The sequence below is a fragment of the Rutidosis leptorrhynchoides genome, chromosome 4 (assembly GCF_046630445.1).
Source record: "Rutidosis leptorrhynchoides isolate AG116_Rl617_1_P2 chromosome 4, CSIRO_AGI_Rlap_v1, whole genome shotgun sequence".
NCBI classification, from domain to species: Eukaryota; Viridiplantae; Streptophyta; class Magnoliopsida; order Asterales; family Asteraceae; genus Rutidosis; species Rutidosis leptorrhynchoides.
In genome coordinates, this window is record NC_092336.1 from 393,941,196 (window position 1) to 393,960,742 (window position 19,547).

The 19,547-nt window shown below is 32.1% G+C and overlaps 1 protein-coding gene across 1 annotated transcript; it reads right to left on the reverse strand.

Moving 5' to 3' along the window:
• Positions 1 to 8,363: 8,363 nt before the first annotated feature.
• Positions 8,364 to 16,322, reverse strand: LOC139904667 (cell division cycle protein 48 homolog). Its single transcript, XM_071886599.1, has 10 exons — positions 15,919 to 16,322; positions 14,569 to 14,686; positions 14,269 to 14,443; positions 12,263 to 12,491; positions 11,324 to 12,090; positions 11,012 to 11,233; positions 10,848 to 10,919; positions 9,925 to 10,206; positions 9,480 to 9,839; positions 8,364 to 8,826 (listed from the first exon to the last, which is right to left on the reverse strand). Exons 1-10 carry the CDS (start codon positions 15,935 to 15,937, stop codon positions 8,539 to 8,541), a joined length of 2,532 nt encoding a protein of 843 aa, XP_071742700.1. The 5' UTR covers positions 15,938 to 16,322; the 3' UTR covers positions 8,364 to 8,538.
• Between the last annotated feature and the right edge of the window lie 3,225 nt (positions 16,323 to 19,547).

The following is a 19,547-nucleotide window of genomic DNA, read 5'->3' on the forward strand; positions in this document are numbered from 1 at the left end:
CCTGTCCGAAACACCATTTTCTCTCTCATTTCCAGAGTATCTCGTCATGATTATATACTACACCAAATTCTAGATCTTATCTATTCGCTCGTCCGAACCGACAATCACCCCGGTGTAATAGAAGAAGTCAACGAGCTTTGCGCTCGGATAGTGGCTTTGGAGAATATGGTGCAAAGGTTACAAACACCAGCAGCAGCACCAGCAGCATAACCAGTACCACCATCAACAACATCAACAGTACCATTACCACCACCAACAACAACCGCATCGCAAACCTCAACTTCACAATCTGTCCCACGAGCATCGACGTCATACGCCATGTAGATACCAAGGAATACCACAACGATGAAGTATTGATTCATAACTTCATTGGGGAAACATTCTACGACGATTATGTAATTTCTAAAGTTTAGAAATTATCTATCCTAGCCTTAACCATAAATTAAATGAGTTTAATTTAATATTAACTCATTAAATCTATATTACATCTGAAGATATATACACATATATATTTCCATAAAGACTGTAATAAAATTCTTTTGTACAAAATATTAATTGTGAATTTTTTTTTAACGGGTAGGTAATACCCGAGAGATATATAAATTCACAATTAATATGTTACATTCTTCGAATCTGATTCAGCAAATCATCCATTATACTCCCTACTTTCACAACAATATACATTCTTTTATAGAAATCAAAACAACCATACTCATTCAAAATCTAATTACATATTCTGATTTTGAAATCTCAGAATTCGATTCAAGAAATAACCGAAATCATCACTCTTAGATTTCTACATATTTCAAAACTATACTTTGACTTCAAAACTGTCCTAGAACCTCATTTCTATTCATGGAACTCACAAAAATATTTGTATCATTCAAAATCTTAGAACATCATATGTATATTAACAATTACATTATGTGTTCAAACACTTCGAAATTCTTAAAGACATGCGAGATGATGATCCAACCACACATTACCCACTGTCATGCACCTGAAAAGCTCTCGAAACCAAAGTTATAGTTTAACACGTATCCGTGTCAGATCCTTTGATATTTATTACCAAATATAATTTTTCAATCTTTTTCCAAAATAGACAGTTTTGTCATAGCATCAGCAAATCACCTTCATTTGTTTATACGAATAAACCTTATTATAACAATTACCCCTTTATCATTGTTACCGGGGAACCTTTCATATCTCGCCACATTAGCAGTAAACTTATCAACAACTTCATTAACCTTCGACTTAAGCCTCTCCGAAAAGCCACTATACTTATTCATTAAAACCCCATCATGTACTCACCTACATCCTGTAACAATAATTGTCACACCAACTACTGGGAATTAGCAATTAGTATTTTGAATTTTGCGACAATTTTACGTAAAAAGTTATATGTATACATATAACGTCTATCTCCTAGACTTACATACTTCGAATGTGAATTTTCTGAAAAACATCCCAAACTATGAACTAGTTCTCCAAAATTAGAAAAATGCTGATGAAGTAGCAAAAACTGTAAACGACTTTAAGAGTCAAAAGTTTGATGATAAAGAATAGTATGGTGGTAAAGCTGAGAAAAAGAGAAGGTTTGAAACTGGAAAACGGATTGAGCAGACCATGAAGGAGGCTGTGGACAAATCACAAATACTAAACCTGCCTTCAAAGGATCCAAATGATTCAGTGTCTACTGAAATCGTTAGCAAACACCTTATTTCTTATTCTAAACCTTCACAGACAAATCTTCTTCATCATCCATCTATGTTAAGAATTCTAAGATATCATCGTATCTTTTATTATAAATATCTTCGATATTCCTGAAGATATTTTCACAACTATTCTTATCCGAAATCTTCTATCTATTCGCAATATCTGCATTACAACATAAAAAGAAACTGTGTTAGTTTCTAAATTCTGAAGAAGAAAAAAAAATCGAATTTAAAATAGGAATGTTTTTGAAGTAGTGTTGGGAACTGAAGCATGAGTTAGTATAATATAATGACACTTGATCAATGTGATTATATTACAGTAAGTCATACTGAGTTTCTAATGGAACGTGATGATTCGCAGAACATACCGTCATCATGTACTATTTACACGACTCTTACATTCTACCCAATTTCTAAACATATTAAGAACATATCATCTTGATAGCTCTATATTTTCGGATATTGTGGTAATTTGCCAAATCAAGATCGTGCCATTACGATTTTCTTCTTGGAACATTAACTATGTTCATCCAAAAATTCATATCTACAAATTCTGGATCATTATCCGCTTGACTTAAGGTCGGGAAGAGAAAACGAAAGCATGAAGCTCCGAAATATAATGGAGAATATAAAGCCCGATAACAACCCCGAAATTACAAACCTTGTATATCAATGCGTATAGCAATATAAAGACACGGGAGAATGAAAAACACAATAACCCCAAGGTAATGGTAGAAGAAAATAACTTCCTCCGGTGGTAGATGAAAAAGAAGAATGACAGATATGAAAGTTAAGAGTATATCAAGAATCAATACTGGATGAAGCATATTAACGAATGCTTTAAAGTATGAATTGGGGAGAAAGACTAGAAGGTGTGAGCTGTGGAAATAAAGAAACGAAGGGGTGGATTTATAGTAAAATATCAGACAGAGAAATAGAGACAGATTATCGCATTTAATCAAATAAGATCCTGATTTCCTTAATTGCCGAAGAACCAAATCTTATTGCAAAGATTTTCTTTAAATTCCATGAATTCCGAAAATCAATCATAACTACGTCATCGGTTAAAACGAATATACGTTTACTCATTTCACTCTCTTGCGATAGCTTCACTTATACTCTTCGCGTAATCAAATTGTTTTATCTATATTACTCAATGATGATAAAACTCTATTTATCAACTCATATTCGTCATGAAAACATTTTTAAAGTTAACCATGACGACCTCGATCAAATTTCGGGACGAAATTTCTTTAACGGGTAGGTACTGTGACGACCTGGAAATTTCTGACCAAATTTAAACCTAACCTTTATATGTTTCCGACACGATAAGTAGAATTTGTAATGTTGAATCTCAAAAAGTTTGGAACTACATTCATGTAATCAATTACCCTTTGACCGTGTTCGACGATTCACGAACAATTATGTGTATATAGATATGTATATATAATATATAATAACTGAAAACATTAACAAAGTATTTGATATATATGATACTTTACATGAACGTATTTGTTTCGATATATTTATCGACAGAATTAAGAGATAATATCAAATGATTGAATTATCAGATACATTATGATATGATTACGGGCCAATGTTATGAGGTCCACTGTGATTTAAGAAATATATTCTTTTTGACAATATTCGGAAAATGGTAAAGTGATCTATAAGTAAGAACGTGGAGTGTAAATAACTTAGATGTTGGATATCGATAAGTTAAGTAACTCGACATTTTTCATTAAGATGATTTCATACGTTTATTAAACCTTTGGACTTTATCACATGCTTCACCAACAGACTGTAATTTAAAAACTTGAAACCTATTATGAATATATATAATTCTACTTTTCTAAAATGTTTTATGATATAACGATTTAAATTAATATTAAATATATTTATACGCGTATTATACGTACATAGTTTTATACTTTTACTATACTTTAACTTTACCTTTACTTTACTTTTATTTTACTTTTACTTTACTTTAACTTTAATAATTCACTTTAATAATTCACTTTAATAATTCACTTTAATAATTCATACTTTAATAATTCACTTTAATAATTCATACTTTAATAATTCACTTTAATAATTCATACTTTAATAATTCATACTTTAATAATTCACTTTAATAATTCAAAAATATATTATAAATAGAATTCAATAGGTTTCATTATTTGATAGAAACTTGAAAATATATTTCTCTAAACTCTCTCAATCGAATTATATATATATATATATATATTTACTTAGTATTATTTCAAGATATTATTAGTATACATAAAATACTACGACGGAGTTATATTCAGACGATTTCAAAATAAGTTTTCAAACGGGATAGAGCTAAGGAAATTATGGGTTATAGCTATGGAGGTTATGGGTATTGTTCGAGGGTATTGCTCGTGAGGTCAACCTAACGTTTATCATTTTCGTTACGTCTACGTACTTTCCTGCAATATTGAATCACAATATTGATACGTGAGCATTCATATCTTATCTTTTATATATTAATAGTGTATCTTTGACTAGTGCTCGAGTATATATAATTATGCATGTTTGTATGCTTAGTTTCGTCGTTAAATAGTTTATGATAAATCACGAATTTGATACATATGCTACTGAGATAAGGTATATGATATGCATGTCGTTGAAAAGCTAAAGAAAAATTAATAACTTTTCATTTAGAAATCGTGTGGGTTCGATGAACGGATTAAAAGATATGGTCAACTGAATTATTATTAATTTTAATATTTATTACTAAAAATTAATATTTTTATTGAAACTATCATTTTATTATTTTTATCATTATTATTATTATCAATATTATTTAATCAAATAAATATGCGCACAAAGATATTTTTACCACACGTAATATAATTACATTAATAATACATACCACTATATTTTTATGATATTAAGTGAATTTTATAAATTTTATTACTTGAGATATATAAAAGTATATTTTTATCATATATGAATTTAAATATAAATTTTTATTTATTAATAAATGACTTGTATTATTTAGTATAATAAGATCTGATAAATATATTTAAATATATAAAACGACTATATATAAGTTATATAATAAACATGTATAGATTTTGGAAGTCATTTTGGGTCAAGTTGACTTTTGTTGACTTTTGCATGTCGGTCTCGAGCATTAGGATTGTGATACACTACGACTTGACCTAAATTGTTAGACAGGTATTGACCAACATATAAATATATATACTTAATATAGGTTCGTGAATCCGAGACAAACCCTGCACTTGTTCAGTGCCGTCATATACATAATTGCTACGAAATACAGTATTGTGAGTTTCATTTGCTCCCTTTTTAATTGCTTTTGCAATATATATTTTTGGGCTGAGAATACATGCGCTGTTTTATAAATGTTTTACGAAATAGACACAAGTACTAAAACTAATTCTACGTGGGTTTAAACCAGAAATATACCCTTAGCTTGGTAACATTAAACTACTTGTCTATGTACGGTAGGCGCGAATCCTAAAGATAGATCTATTGGGCCTGACAAACCCCATCCTGACTATGGGATGCTTTAGTACTTCGAGGTTATATTAAACACACCTGATCTGGTGTACTTCAGAGGGTAAAACATGAACGTTAAGGCTTGTTACCGGGTGCCTACAACTTATAGAATACTTTTATACACTTGCGAGTGTACATATATTTATAAACAGAAATCTTGTGGTCTATTACTATTACGAAAATGATTGATTATGATAAACTAATGAATTCACCAACCTTTTGGTTGACACTTTAAAGCATGTTTATTCTCAGGTATTAAAGAAATCTTCCGCTGTGCATTAGCTCATTTTAAGGATATTACTTGGAGTCATTCATGACATACTTTGAAAGACGTTGCATTCGAGTAGTTGAGTTCATCAAGATTAATATTAAGTCAATTATAGTTGGATGTAATATGAAATGGTATGCATGCCGTCAATTTTAGATGTAAAGAAAGTTTGTCTTTTAAAAACGAATGCAATGTTTGTAAAACGTATCATATAGAGGTCAAATACCTCGCGATGTAATCAACTATTGTGAATCGTTTATAATGTATATGAATGGGTCCTTTCAAACATGCTGTTCTATACTTGTTTTACATCAATTTTCATCAAATTAAGTTAGGGTTTAGATTTAGGGTTTAGATTTTAGGGTTTAGGGTCTAGATTTTAGGGTTTAGGGGTTTAGATTTAGGGTTTAGATTTGGGGTTTTTGGGTTTACTCCGTAAACCCTCAACCCTAACCTCTAAATCGGGCTAAATCAAAAAAAAAATGATTTTTGAAAAAAAACAGGAGTAATTCGAACAAAAAAGGAGTAATTCGAACCAATTTTAGTTCTACAATTTTGTAGAACCGAACCAAAATGTTGTAGAATTGAACAAAAATTCAGGCGGCCGAACAAAATTGCCCCAATTCGAACGAATTTTCGTTCTACAATTTTGTAGAACCAAACAGAAAATGTAGAACATGTGATTAAATGCATCTTAATTTTTGTTCGACCCAATTTTTTTTGTTCGGCCGCCAGAAATTTTGTTCGAATTTCTTTGTTTTTGTTCGTCCGGCGGTTCTCAGAGTTCTCACATGATCAGAGTTCTCAGGGGATCCTCTCCCTATATATATATATATATATATATATATATATATATATATATATATATATATATATATATATATATATATATATATATATAACTTTCAACCACAATCAAGAATTACTTTATGGTTTATATATATATATATATATATATATATATATATATATATATATATATCAACTAAAGTCTCTTGTATTTGGTTGTACCATAAATGTGGAAACTTATATGAGAAAATCCAAAATCAAAAATCGTAATTATACTAGATTTGGATCGGCCCGCGCGATGCGGCGGGACCTTTCGAGTTGCATACTCATATTTATTGTAACGTTATGTATTTACAGAATCAAAAACGCTTTGCTGCGGGTGTGTTGTGTACGGAAGATGACACAAAATATTTAACATTTTTCAAAAAGCATTCGTTTCGCTTATAGGAAGTTGCGTTGTGTTCGTAAAATTATTTCGAGTTGATCGATGGCGGCAGAAAAATTTAACTCGCGGTGAGCGGAAAGATAGGACCCGTTAAAAATTTGGGTGAACTTTTTTCAAGTTTTTTTGACAAAATAATAATTTTATGTTTTATACCCCTGAAGACGCTGCAGATTATACCATATTTGAGGGGGTGGTTTTGCAGATTATACCACATTTGGCCATCTCTTTTAGTATATAAGGGTAAATTTATGGTGTGCAACCACTCCACGAAAAAGTAAAATAGGTTATATATACAGGCCTAACCGACATTTTAAACGTTTTACGGTGTGCAACCACTCACGGCAAATGACACATTCTAATTTATTGGTGTTGCGATGAGCTTTGCAGCATGGGTTGTGCAGCTATTTTGGCTTGGCCATGAGTTGTGCGATCATGCCTTTGCGGCCATGAGCTTTGCCATTGACTTTACCAGGGGCGGAGACAAGGGGGACAGAGGGGTGCGCAGCCTCCCCCAAGGCCTAATCGAGACCCAAGTTTTATTTGTATTTTTATGCACAAATAATTGTAAGCCCCCCTCAAGGCTCAAATATTAAATATAATGTTATGACTTGTTAGTTTTTTTTTTTTTTTTTTTTTTTTTTTTTTTGTAATTATCCGATTAACGACTAAGCCACCCCCATCTATAAATTCTGGCTTCGCCTCTGGACTTTACCATGAGCTTTGCGGCCTTAAGTTGTGTTGCACAGCCATGAGAAGTGTGCGAACATGTATGCGATCATGGACTTATATGACCATCTCGGTGCACCCTTGGCTATGCAGCCATGAGCTTATTTGTCAGAGTTATGGAATTAGGAGATGCGACTATGGACTTAAAATGTATGGCCATGAACTCAGACTACGCGGCCATAGGCGAAACTACATGTGTGTGTGGGGTGGGGGGGGGGGGGGGTGGGGGGGGGCAGTGATTTATTTTTTTTAGTGTAAAAATTTTAGGTTTTTCGACTTTGTCCCCGGTGGATTTTTTTTTACCCCAAAACCTACATTTTTTGCCCCAAAATCTTCAAATTTTGCCAAAAATTCTCTAACTTTTGCCCCAAAACCTTCAAATTTTGTCCAAAAACCTTCAACTTTTGCCCAAAAACCTTCATAATTTGCCTAAAAATCTCAATTTTTTGCCCCAAAACCTCCATATTTTGTCCAAAAAAATTGTTACAGTTTATTTTTTTTTTTTACCCCTGGTAAAAAAAAAATCCTAGTTCCGCTACTGTACGCGGCCATGCACTTGCACTTATACCGCATGGCCATGAGTTTAGGCAGCACAACAATAGGGCTAGGCTGTGGAGCCATGGTTTTATGCTGTGCTGTCAAGGACTTGGCCTTTGTGCTGCGCAGCCATCTTATGTGGTTTATCCCGAATCTTTTAGATTAGATAAATATATGCCATCTTATTCAAGGTGTTGACTAAAATCAACTCTCGACAAAAGTATACAAATTTAATTATTTCAAATTGATGATGTCAAATGATTCGTATCGCATTTTCCTCCTGGTAAAACAATAGAGCATAAAACCATCTATATATGAAAGAAATGAAACATGATGGTAGTAGTCTGCTGAAATAACTTAGGATTCAAAACGTGAAATGTTGCAAGTTTCGACATTCGACCATATGCATGACAAAATGTTTGCAAGAAATCGATCAATCAACAACAGATATCAGATAGAAATATATAACGTCGAATTATCATGACTTAAAACATAATTTATGTAGTCTAGCTGTATAAGTCATCATCATCAGCTCCGCCAGAAGACGCAGCGAATGGATCAGCAGCAGCTGCCCCAGATGCAGCATCCGGGAACCGGAATTCGGACCCGAATCCTCGAGACTGCTGCAATGTCTGAGCAAATGCCTGGTATTTCCGAATGTCGGCATCACTCACACTTCTACGAGCATACTTCATTGATTCCTCAAAGTGAGCCGCCTTAATCTCCGCAACCTCATCTTCATCCTCATCCATAGAGTCTGGATTCTCACTTTTCTTTCTTTCCTTCTCTATGTCCTTCATACCACAACACAAAAAAGTTCAACTCATGCCAAATATAATAGTAATTGCACGAATCAAAGTGTGTTTTGCATGACATATTAATTAGTGAATATGAAATATGAAATAGTATAATCAAATAATCAGCTGTAAACAACCTACAAAAATAAAAATTAAAAGTTTGGATGTGTTTTAACTGTTTGAAGTTGTGATAATCATATATGCCTATCGTTATAATCTGGCTACCTATTTTTGGCACCACATTGGGCACTCGTCAATTTAGAAGGTCAAGATAAATTGGCTGCAATTCCATGACATTGGCTCTGATAAGGCAATCATTCGTTCGGGTGTTTAGATAATATATATTTCATGATTTAAATGTATAGTGGTATCTATAGGAACTTTTAATAATTATCAGTATCGTAGCTGCTCCTAAAAGTAACTTTCGGCTAAATAATTAGACAATCAGAATCATTATCAATATCACTAAGCACTACAAATCATAATTATATGCAGCTTAAAAGACAAGCTAATCAAATGATCACACCTACGGTCACTATACGTAAACACTTACAGAAAAATTATCATCTCACTTAAAGCGGACCAATCAGATAATCAGTTCCAAAACAAAATGGTAAAGATAGTTTTTAGAATGATATATTAAAGCTTACTTTTTCAATGTTCTCTCTGATTGCATACTTGCATGCGCGTTGGCATATCTCTGTAATATCAGCCCCACTAAAGCCTTGTGTATATTTAGCAAGAGCTCTCAAATCAACGTCTTTGGAAACAGGGGACTTCCTCATTGCCGCCTTAAAAATCTGGTGGCGGGAATCCTCATCTGGTAGCGGGATATAAATTAGCTGATCGAGACGCCCAGGACGTAGTAGAGCAGGATCAATGATGTCGGGTCTATTAGTAGCACCGATTATAAAAACCGTCTTTTTAGCAGACATTCCATCCATTTCAGTCAACAGTTGATTAAGCACCCTATCAGCAGCACCACCTGCATCACCAGAACTACTTCCCCTCTGCAATAAATCATAACAAATATTTATGAAACCCTAGCTGAAAACTGGCAATCTCTGTATTTAAAGATATGAACTAAATGATGACCTGAGTTGCAATAGAATCAAGTTCATCGAAGAAGAGGACACACGGTGCAGAACCTCTGGCCTTGTCGAAAATTTCACGAACATTGGCTTCACTCTCACCGAACCACATGGTAAGCAATTCGGGTCCTTTGATGCTAATGAAGTTGGCTTGACACTCGTTTGCAATAGCTTTAGCTAAAAGTGTCTTACCACATCCAGGTGGACCATAGAAAAGAACACCTTTTGAAGGTGACATGCCAAATTTCTCGAATTTTTCTGGATGCTCCACGGGGTATTGGACGGTCTGACAACAACAAAAAAAAAAACAACTTGAATGAAGTAGGAAAACGCGGTAAGATGTATACTTTAAACCAACTGCACTCTTTTCTAGAGTAGTTTTTCCATTCAGGTTATGTATAACACCAAAATCAAATATAATTTTAACTTTTTGTAATTGTATGTAAGAAAAACTTTCCATTGTAGGTAATATATGTGATCAACCTTCCAACTCTGGTAAAAACAGTGATGTGGCAGTGTGTACAACATCACCAATTTTACCCTGCTGCATAAGTTTTTCTATTTTTTATTTTTTTGTGAAAAGCAATACCTGCTAGTCTGCTACATAAGGTTACTAACCTATTGTCGCAAAAAATTAGAAGTATCATGTATACAAATGGAGTAAAATATACATTTGTTCTGAACATAATAATTATAAAGTATACAGCTTAAATTGGTCGAGCGGAACTAACATGTCAATCTCACACAGAAGAAATCATTTAATTAATAAAGGTATAAGACCTCTTACATCATGTATTATAAAATAGAAAAGAAAAAATAGATTAGTATTTGTATAGTATGATTTATGTATCATATTTGACACACTATCTGTTCATATGAAACCCATAATAAAAAATTCAAAAAAGGACCACCCTTAATATTCATTACCTCTTGCAGCTCACGCTTGACATTTTCAAGACCTCCAATATCCTCCCAGCTGCAATTGGGAACCTCCACAACCTGATTATAGTCCAAAGAGAGATTATGATACAATTGAATATAGTTCATTTAACTGACTTTATTATAAAGTATGTATGAGGTGTTCAACATACAGTCTCACGCAAAGCAGATGGGTTGCTTGTTCCAAGAGCCGTCTGAAAATGTTCATTAGAGACAGCCATTGAATTCAGTATCTCAGCATCAATAGAATCATCTTCCAAATCAATGACGTCCATTTTTTCTCTGATGCATTGAAGTGCAGCTTCAGTACAGAGAGCAGCCAGGTCAGCCCCAACATAACCGTGTGTTTCTTTAGATATCTTCTCCAAATCAACCTGATAATAAATATTTTTTCATTGTAACTGAAGGTCAGTCAAATGATTGTGGCTAACTAATAAAAAATTAAATTAAATGGAGTAACTTACATCATCGGAAAGTTTCATGTTCTTGGTGTGGATACGAATAACTTCAAGACGTCCAACTTCATCAGGCACGCCAATGTCTATTTCCCTGTCAAACCTGCCAAACCTTCTGAGAGCAGGATCGATGCTGTTAGGGCGATTTGTGGCCCCCATTACAATAACATGTGCACGAGATTTTAACCCATCCATGAGTGTCAATAGTTGTGAAACAATCCTCCTTTCAACTTCACCATTAGTCTTGTCTCGCTTAGGTGCAATGGAATCAATCTCATCAATGAAAATAATCGACGGGGCATTCTTTTCAGCCTCCTCAAACGCCTTCCTGAGATTGCTTTCACTCTCTCCAGCCATTTTTGACATAATTTCAGGTCCATTAATGCAGAAAAAGAACGCACCCGTTTCATTGGCTACAGCCCTTGCAATAAGTGTCTTTCCAGAACCAGGGGGTCCATAGAGTAAAATACCTTTAGGGGGTTTTACTCCAATGGATTTAAAAAGTTGAGGGTGCCTTAATGGCAATTCAACCAACTCACGAATCTGAGCCATTTGTTTCCTGACACCGCCTACATCATCATAACCAATCTCATCCAACCTGTCTTCATCATCCCTTTTGATGGGCTCACCCTCGCAAAAGATTTCAGTGTCTGGAGCAACAACACAATACTCCTCTGGGTCGGTCTCGATTACCTTGAACTCTACAGATCTCATCCCACCTCTAACAAGAAAATGATCTCCTTTTCTTACAGGTCTATACGCCTCCAAAAAGTAGGCTGCATTCATCACAATTAAGCTCAATTAGACAACAATTCTATTAAGAAAATATATCAAATAACATATATAATTAAAAACATAAATGAACAAACACTAATTGCGTCAATTTTGTAACATATTGTATGACAAGGGTCTCATGTGGCAAAGGTACTTATAATACTAATAACTTACGTTTCAGAAATGCATCAAATAAGTCCCCTGTGACACCTTCAATTGTGTCATCTAGAGGAAGAACATGTATACGCTTCCCATACTTCACATCTGGGCACTGGTGCACAGATACAACATCTCCCAGACGAACCCTCAAATTTGTTCTGATAACCTTATTCATTCTGATCTTGGGTTCATCACAACTTTCATCAGCAAGTGCGATACACACTGTATCTCTTCTTTTCTTCCCCTGCGAAACATTTCAACAGTACTTTTAAATGGAACTTCAAATATTGCTTCTTTATATTATATCTATCTAAAATCTAGCTACATAAGCACAGAAGACTATGAGAGTTGAAATATATATAAAATTAATATATATATATATATATATATATATATATATATATATATATATATATATATATATATATATATATATCTATACATTATTATAAAGCGCGTGCTTTATATCCTACGTGTCAACTTCTGGTTAAATTATGACACATGTCAGCTTCACATTTTACTCTGCCACATGTCACTATATCATTAAATAATAAGATATTGATAAAATTTGTTAAGTTTTGATTGATATCAATTCCTAATATATAGCATATATTGTATGTAAATAAAATTTTTAATATATTTATCTTTCATAAATATAGCTAAATCTAATTCCGTATATATCCATAATAAAATTTAATTACAATATATTAAATATTTCATATATTTCATATATTCCACATATAATAAACAATATATATGGAGTAAAATATCTCTATCTTCACGTATATGCATATTCTGTCCCATAAATTTCCTTATATATTTTAATGACTCACGAAATAATAGTAACGATGAAACAAATTAACAAGAATAAAATATTAGTAAATTTAAAATTAATATTACTTTATTATATGTAATCTTAATTATTAAAATATATTTACGAAACTTAAATCAAAATGTGAAACAAATAAATGTTAAAATATTGCAATCAACTATTTTAGGTTAAAAAAATTATTAATGATGTTTTGCACAAATAAATTGTTAAATACTATTTACACTTAACCACTCAACGAATTTTTTACAAATAAATTACTCAAATTTATGTACTACCATATTTTCAAATTTATACTACATTACGAGCTAGCAATAAAAATGTCCAAGTTCAAGTTTATGAACAAATATTAAGATCCCATGATAATTGTATTTTGCTTAATATAAAGCTTTATAATATTCGTAAACAAAACAATTATACATGTCACTATTTTTTAAATGATTGTCATACGGGCTCATATATAACAACAATATAAATATTGAGAGACTATCCTAACACGAGCTAATACCCTCAATTGATTCTTTGATAATGTTACTTGAAGTTGATAAATTAGCGAGTTTATTAGAATTTGTAAAATTTGAATTATGGTAAAATTTAAGTTTAGTGCATAATACATTTTTCATTCTTTTTACTTAATATTATTATGCATGACAAATTTTAAGTGTGGTATTATATTTGTATTTTTGATCTCATATATTACATATATCAAGTCGAGCAATTTAAATAACTGTTATAATATAAATATGATTTTGTTATAATATAAAAAAATTTGTAGATGTTAAGTTACTAACAACGTCTAAAACTCCTTTTATAATTTTCAACACCACGGGTTCTTAAACTCAAATGAATTTTTAAAATTTGTTAACACTACGAACTTTTAAACTTAAAAGAACTTTTAAAATTTGTTAACACTACTGGCTCTTAAACTAAAAATAATAATTGTTTGAAAAAATCAATTAATTTTACACGATTATTTTACTCACCGTGCAACGCACGGGCTCTAAAAACTAGTATATATATATATATATATATATATATATATATATATATATATATATATATATATATATATATATATATATATATATATATATATATATATAATTAATAATAAAGTTAAACCTTGAGCAATAACTGCAGTTTATATCTATCTAAAATCTAGCTACATGAAAATTGAGAATAAAATGAAAACCTTAAGCAGGATAGTATCACCACGAAACAACTGCAGTTTCTCCAGAGTGTTTGGATGCATTGCAACAACTGAATTATCATCGTTCACTGCTTCATCAACCACAAGCCGATTAGGCGATTTCTTTCGCTCTAAAATAGCTGTTGAAAAGTCCTTTTTTGCTGCCGGTTGACCTTTTCTGTAGCAATTAACATCTCATCTAATTAGGTTATTAAATTCTACTTTAATAAATCTAGATTGAATAAATAAAAACTGTGAAATTGTAAAGTAAATTGAATAGTTTATAATTCACGGTCAACTTACGGTTCAGATGATGAAGATTCCGGTTGATTGCTCATATTGAGACGACGATTTGATTGATGCTCCGGTGGTGAGACTGAGGGATGAATCTGATAACTTTTGCTACACGATATTGTTTGATCTGCAGTATTGTACGTTCGTGTATTTGTTGAAATGTTACTTTTTGTCCCTCAAGTATTTATGAAATACAATTTTAGTCCACTAAAAGTTTAAAAGGTTATTATTTCGGGAATGTTAGAGAATAAAATTTCAAAAAACAAAATTCATAATGAGTTGGTCAATGTCAATGACTTCAATTATCAATTATTCAATTAACAATATAATTTAAATTTATTTTTATCTCATTGCTCTCTGTTTATGTTTCATGATCTTTTATGAATACTTTTATGTAAAAATATCTTTATGTTTCATGATCTTTTATGAATACTTTTATGTAAGAATTAAGTGAGCAAGTCATTTCTAAATTTTAAAAAGACCGTGCTAAATTTTAAAAATTTACCCATACCTAATAATTCTACGTTCAACCTAAAGTAATTATCATTCAACTTGTCATGCCCATACACAAAAGTTTGATATACAATCACTAATGGATCATAGCACGTATAGTTATATTCCTTTGTGTTATTGTCTCTATATGCAATAGGTTTTACGGTCGTGTGTTTACTGAGTCATGTAACGTATGCATGTCTCACTTGTAATTGATGTAACTTTAGTGGCATGGGTATTGAAATAAAATATGTAAAATAGTTTTCGTAATCATTACTATTTGTACAACATTGTTTGTTGTTAATAGGAGTTTAATAACGGAACACTTTAGTAGTATATGTATTGAAACTAAAAATAAAGTTGAAAATGAATTTCTTAAACGATATGAATCAATAGCATTAGAATACAACAATGAATTATTGATAGTAATTCAAAACTAAAATAGTCAAAATCAGAGTGATACAATTGTGTGTCAAGATCTTCAGTAAAGTCAAAGTTCCAAGTCCAGTTCTATTTGCTATACAAAGTATTATGATCTTGTATTTCAATTTGCATAGATATTCATAGGATAAATGCCAACACTTTTGGTTGCTTTGCTACTTGAATAAGGTAAGAAATATCAAAAATTCATTAAGAGGATATATGTAAAAATATTATAATGAATGAAACAATATCAAATCAACTACTACACCTCCTAAAAAGACTCTTAATAATAGCAATATTCGTGTACTAAAAGCCACAAATGTATTCATAACCAAGCGTCATGGTATTAACTCATGAGTGATAATAAATCAATCTAACCCAGTAAGTCAATCAATTAACATTCCTATCTCAATTCAATTCGTATGTACTGAATAGTAAGCCTACCAGTTGAGTTCATTAACATAGCCTTCAGCTTCAATTTAGGTGAAAAGCCTTTGTGCTTTGGCAACAAATTCACCTGCTATGTATAGCTTGAAAAGGATGTTTGGAAGATCATTTTTCAAGCCCAAATAAGTTGAAGCGTGAGTGCCTAATAACATTGGATTGTCCCGAATTTCATGTAAAAAACATCGGATGCATGTACTCAATGAAAATGTTGCATATCTATTGCAACCAAAAATATTTAAGCATAAATGAACACCATCATGTTTTTGAGTAAATAATTGTATAAAGACACGTCGTGTAGTGGAATGATTGATATGAATACTTGGCCAGTGCTCTCGTTGTTCAATATTTAAACCTACACTACCAGCAAGGTCTTTGACGCCTTGAAGAAGAATAATATCATAAATTGATCAGATGATTTAATCTTTATAAGGTGTAGCTCTTTTCAACCACATAAATGTGTCAAAGATAAGTGGCATCGTATAAGATGCTAAAACGTTATTAACTCTGACACGAAGTGATATTCATTTTTACCCGATTTGTGGCAAGATATTACAATGCGAAAGATATTGCAATCTCGTTGATTAAAATCTTTCGCTAGAAAGATTCCCATACACGTCTCCACGTTGTGTTTCCCACGTTCATTATCACCACAATTCATATAAATGGAAAATAAATAAATAAAAATATACATCATTCTTTACTCAATCATATCATTAATCAAATAAGGTTAATAAAAATAATAAAAGCATTATAATAATTTACCATAAATAACTCTTAATGAAACTTAAAAAGATGGTTAAATCATGTGTAGATTCTCCAAATTCAGACTCACAATGACAAGCCTCCAAACCAAGCTCAACTTCTCTGAGCCATTGAAACGTCATAGTAGGGTTTGAGTGACCACTGTATTCAGGAGGTTTGCAGTCGAGAAACTGCTTGTATGTACACTTCTTATTTGTTTCAAACATTGATGGCTGAAACATGGGCATCTGAAATGGGTACATCATTTGGTTTGGGAAAGGCTGGTTGAACGGAGGTGGCATCTGATTTGGTGGACGATATTGATACTGAGTTTGTGGAAATTGTTGCTATGAGGACCTTCCGTACTGCCGGTAAGGAGTTAGAGAAACTGCTGGATGCAATGCAGTAGTATTAGGATTTGATTGTGCTTTTTGCTGTTCAAGCTCTTTGATACGTTCTCGAGCTTCCTGCAACTGACTTTGAAGATCAATTATTTTCTGAGGCGTCTCTTCCTCTGATGACACATGCTCATCCTCATCTAGGGCTCTGAAAGTTCTGGGGGCATTGGGTCTGTGGCATTATCTTCATTATCTGCCATTTCTGCACTACCATAGCATCTCACACCAAAGCTTAGTATAAAATCAGTTAGTCCTTACCAACTAACATACACTCAGTCATATCATTCATTTAACCCATCCCCTTACGTATTATGTTTGACATGACTTCCATAAGGTTTTCGAAGATGATATTCAATCACAATGTACATGCTGCTAAACCTATGTTCTGATACCAACTTGTGACACCGCCCATATTTTTTAAATACACAACAGAAGTAATAATTAAATATTTTTAATAGTTCAAACACCATTATATATATATATATATGTGTGTGTGTGTGTGTGTGTGTGTGTGTATATATATATATATATATATATATATATATATATTAAACGTTATTACAGTACAAGGTGTCACTTAAAATCAATTTGCGAGATACGTATTTTTACTAAAAGACACGTCCAAACATAACACTGACACGCCCACCTTCTCCCAAAATAGCAAGACTAAAAAACTAACAACATGCAGGGGGAAGATGGAGGGGTTAGCATGAAGCTAACTACTGATTATAGTATATAGAAACGGTACTAATCATGTCATATAGTACAACACACAACCACTACTAGTAACATCTAATGAGACTCTGGCGGCCTGGCCCAACCTGCAACCACCAGTTGATCGGCATGGAGTTTACCGAAAGTTACTCCCACATACCACACGTATAATTATACACAATCAATGTATGCATCATTCAGTTATACTAGGCGGCTACCACATGAGGAACCCAACCCCCACATGGTTGATCTCTCCTACCAGATTCAAGTCCACCGCACGCTAGGGACACACTAGGATTTCAACACATAAGGAAACCACAAATAGTACATACAACAGATAATCCAAGTCTAGTAATAGTAGCATGATAATCCTAACTAATATAGAATTCTTAGGATAACTAGCTACTCTATACTACAAGTCCATAGTTAGTCCTACTCACCGATTACCAGCATTTGAGAAACGCACTCAGTTATCTTAACTCATTGAGACTTTTCTTTTTCCTTTTCACCTGATAAAGACATGCACACAAGTTAGTTATAACGTCTTAAGAAAAATTATACAAACGGGCATCATAACGGTTGTGATGACCCGGAAATTTTTGATCAAATTTAAACTTAATCTTTAACGTTTTCGACACGATAAGCAAAGTCTGTAAAGTTGAATCTCAAAATTTTTGAACTATTCAATTACCTTTCGATTGTTCTCAATGATTCGCGAACAATTATAGGTAAATAGATACATATATATACCATAACTTGAAAACGTAACAAAGTGTTGAGTATATGATACTGTGCATTAAACTTATTGGTTTGATTATCTGATTGATATATTTAGATACAGAGTTAAAGATTATGCCAAACGATTGAATTAAAAGATAATTATTGAGTCCCTTAAGGATTACGATATTATTACGGGTCTCTGTTGTAAGGTCCACGTTGATTTGGGAAATCATTCATTCTTAACGGTATTCGGAATAAATGGTAAAGTGTTTGTTTAAATAACGTAATTTGGACACATACAATAATAAGGAATATCAACTGTTGGAATTAGATATATGAATAACTTGCGATATGTATTTTAAAACGTGTTTATTAATATCGAAAATATATATTTAACAATACGATAAAATATAATATTAACTTGGTCATAAAAACGAATTGTTATTATATATATATTAACAAATAGCGAGACGATGATTTATAGAAGTAAATGATCAAAATACTCGAAAGTTTAATATATACTTTAAGTGGTATAGTTTAGGGATAATTTAAGGCTATATTTTGACAAAGGTACGTGACACGAAATGTAAAATACAAGTTTTCTCAGCGTACGAAAGGACATTTGAAAAACCGGAACCGGGACATAAGTCGAGTGATGACGTACGACTTATCGGAACAAAAATTACAAGTCAACTATGCATGTGCATTTAATATAATATATAATTAATTATATAAATTAAATATATTATATATATTATATAAAATTATGTCGACAAACAAAAAGTTAAAAGTTTGTGAGCTGGATCAGAGGGCCATGCGATCGCATGGCCTTGAAGCACAAATCCCATGCGATCGCATGGGGTGCTTTTTCAGAAAAGGTTCTATAAATTGCACGATTTCAGTTCTCACACTCTTAATATTACTCCTAAGTATTTATTTATTTATATTATTATTATTATTATTATTATTATTATTATTATTATTATTATTATTATTATTATTATTATTATTATTATTATTATTACTATTACTATTATTATTATTATTATTATT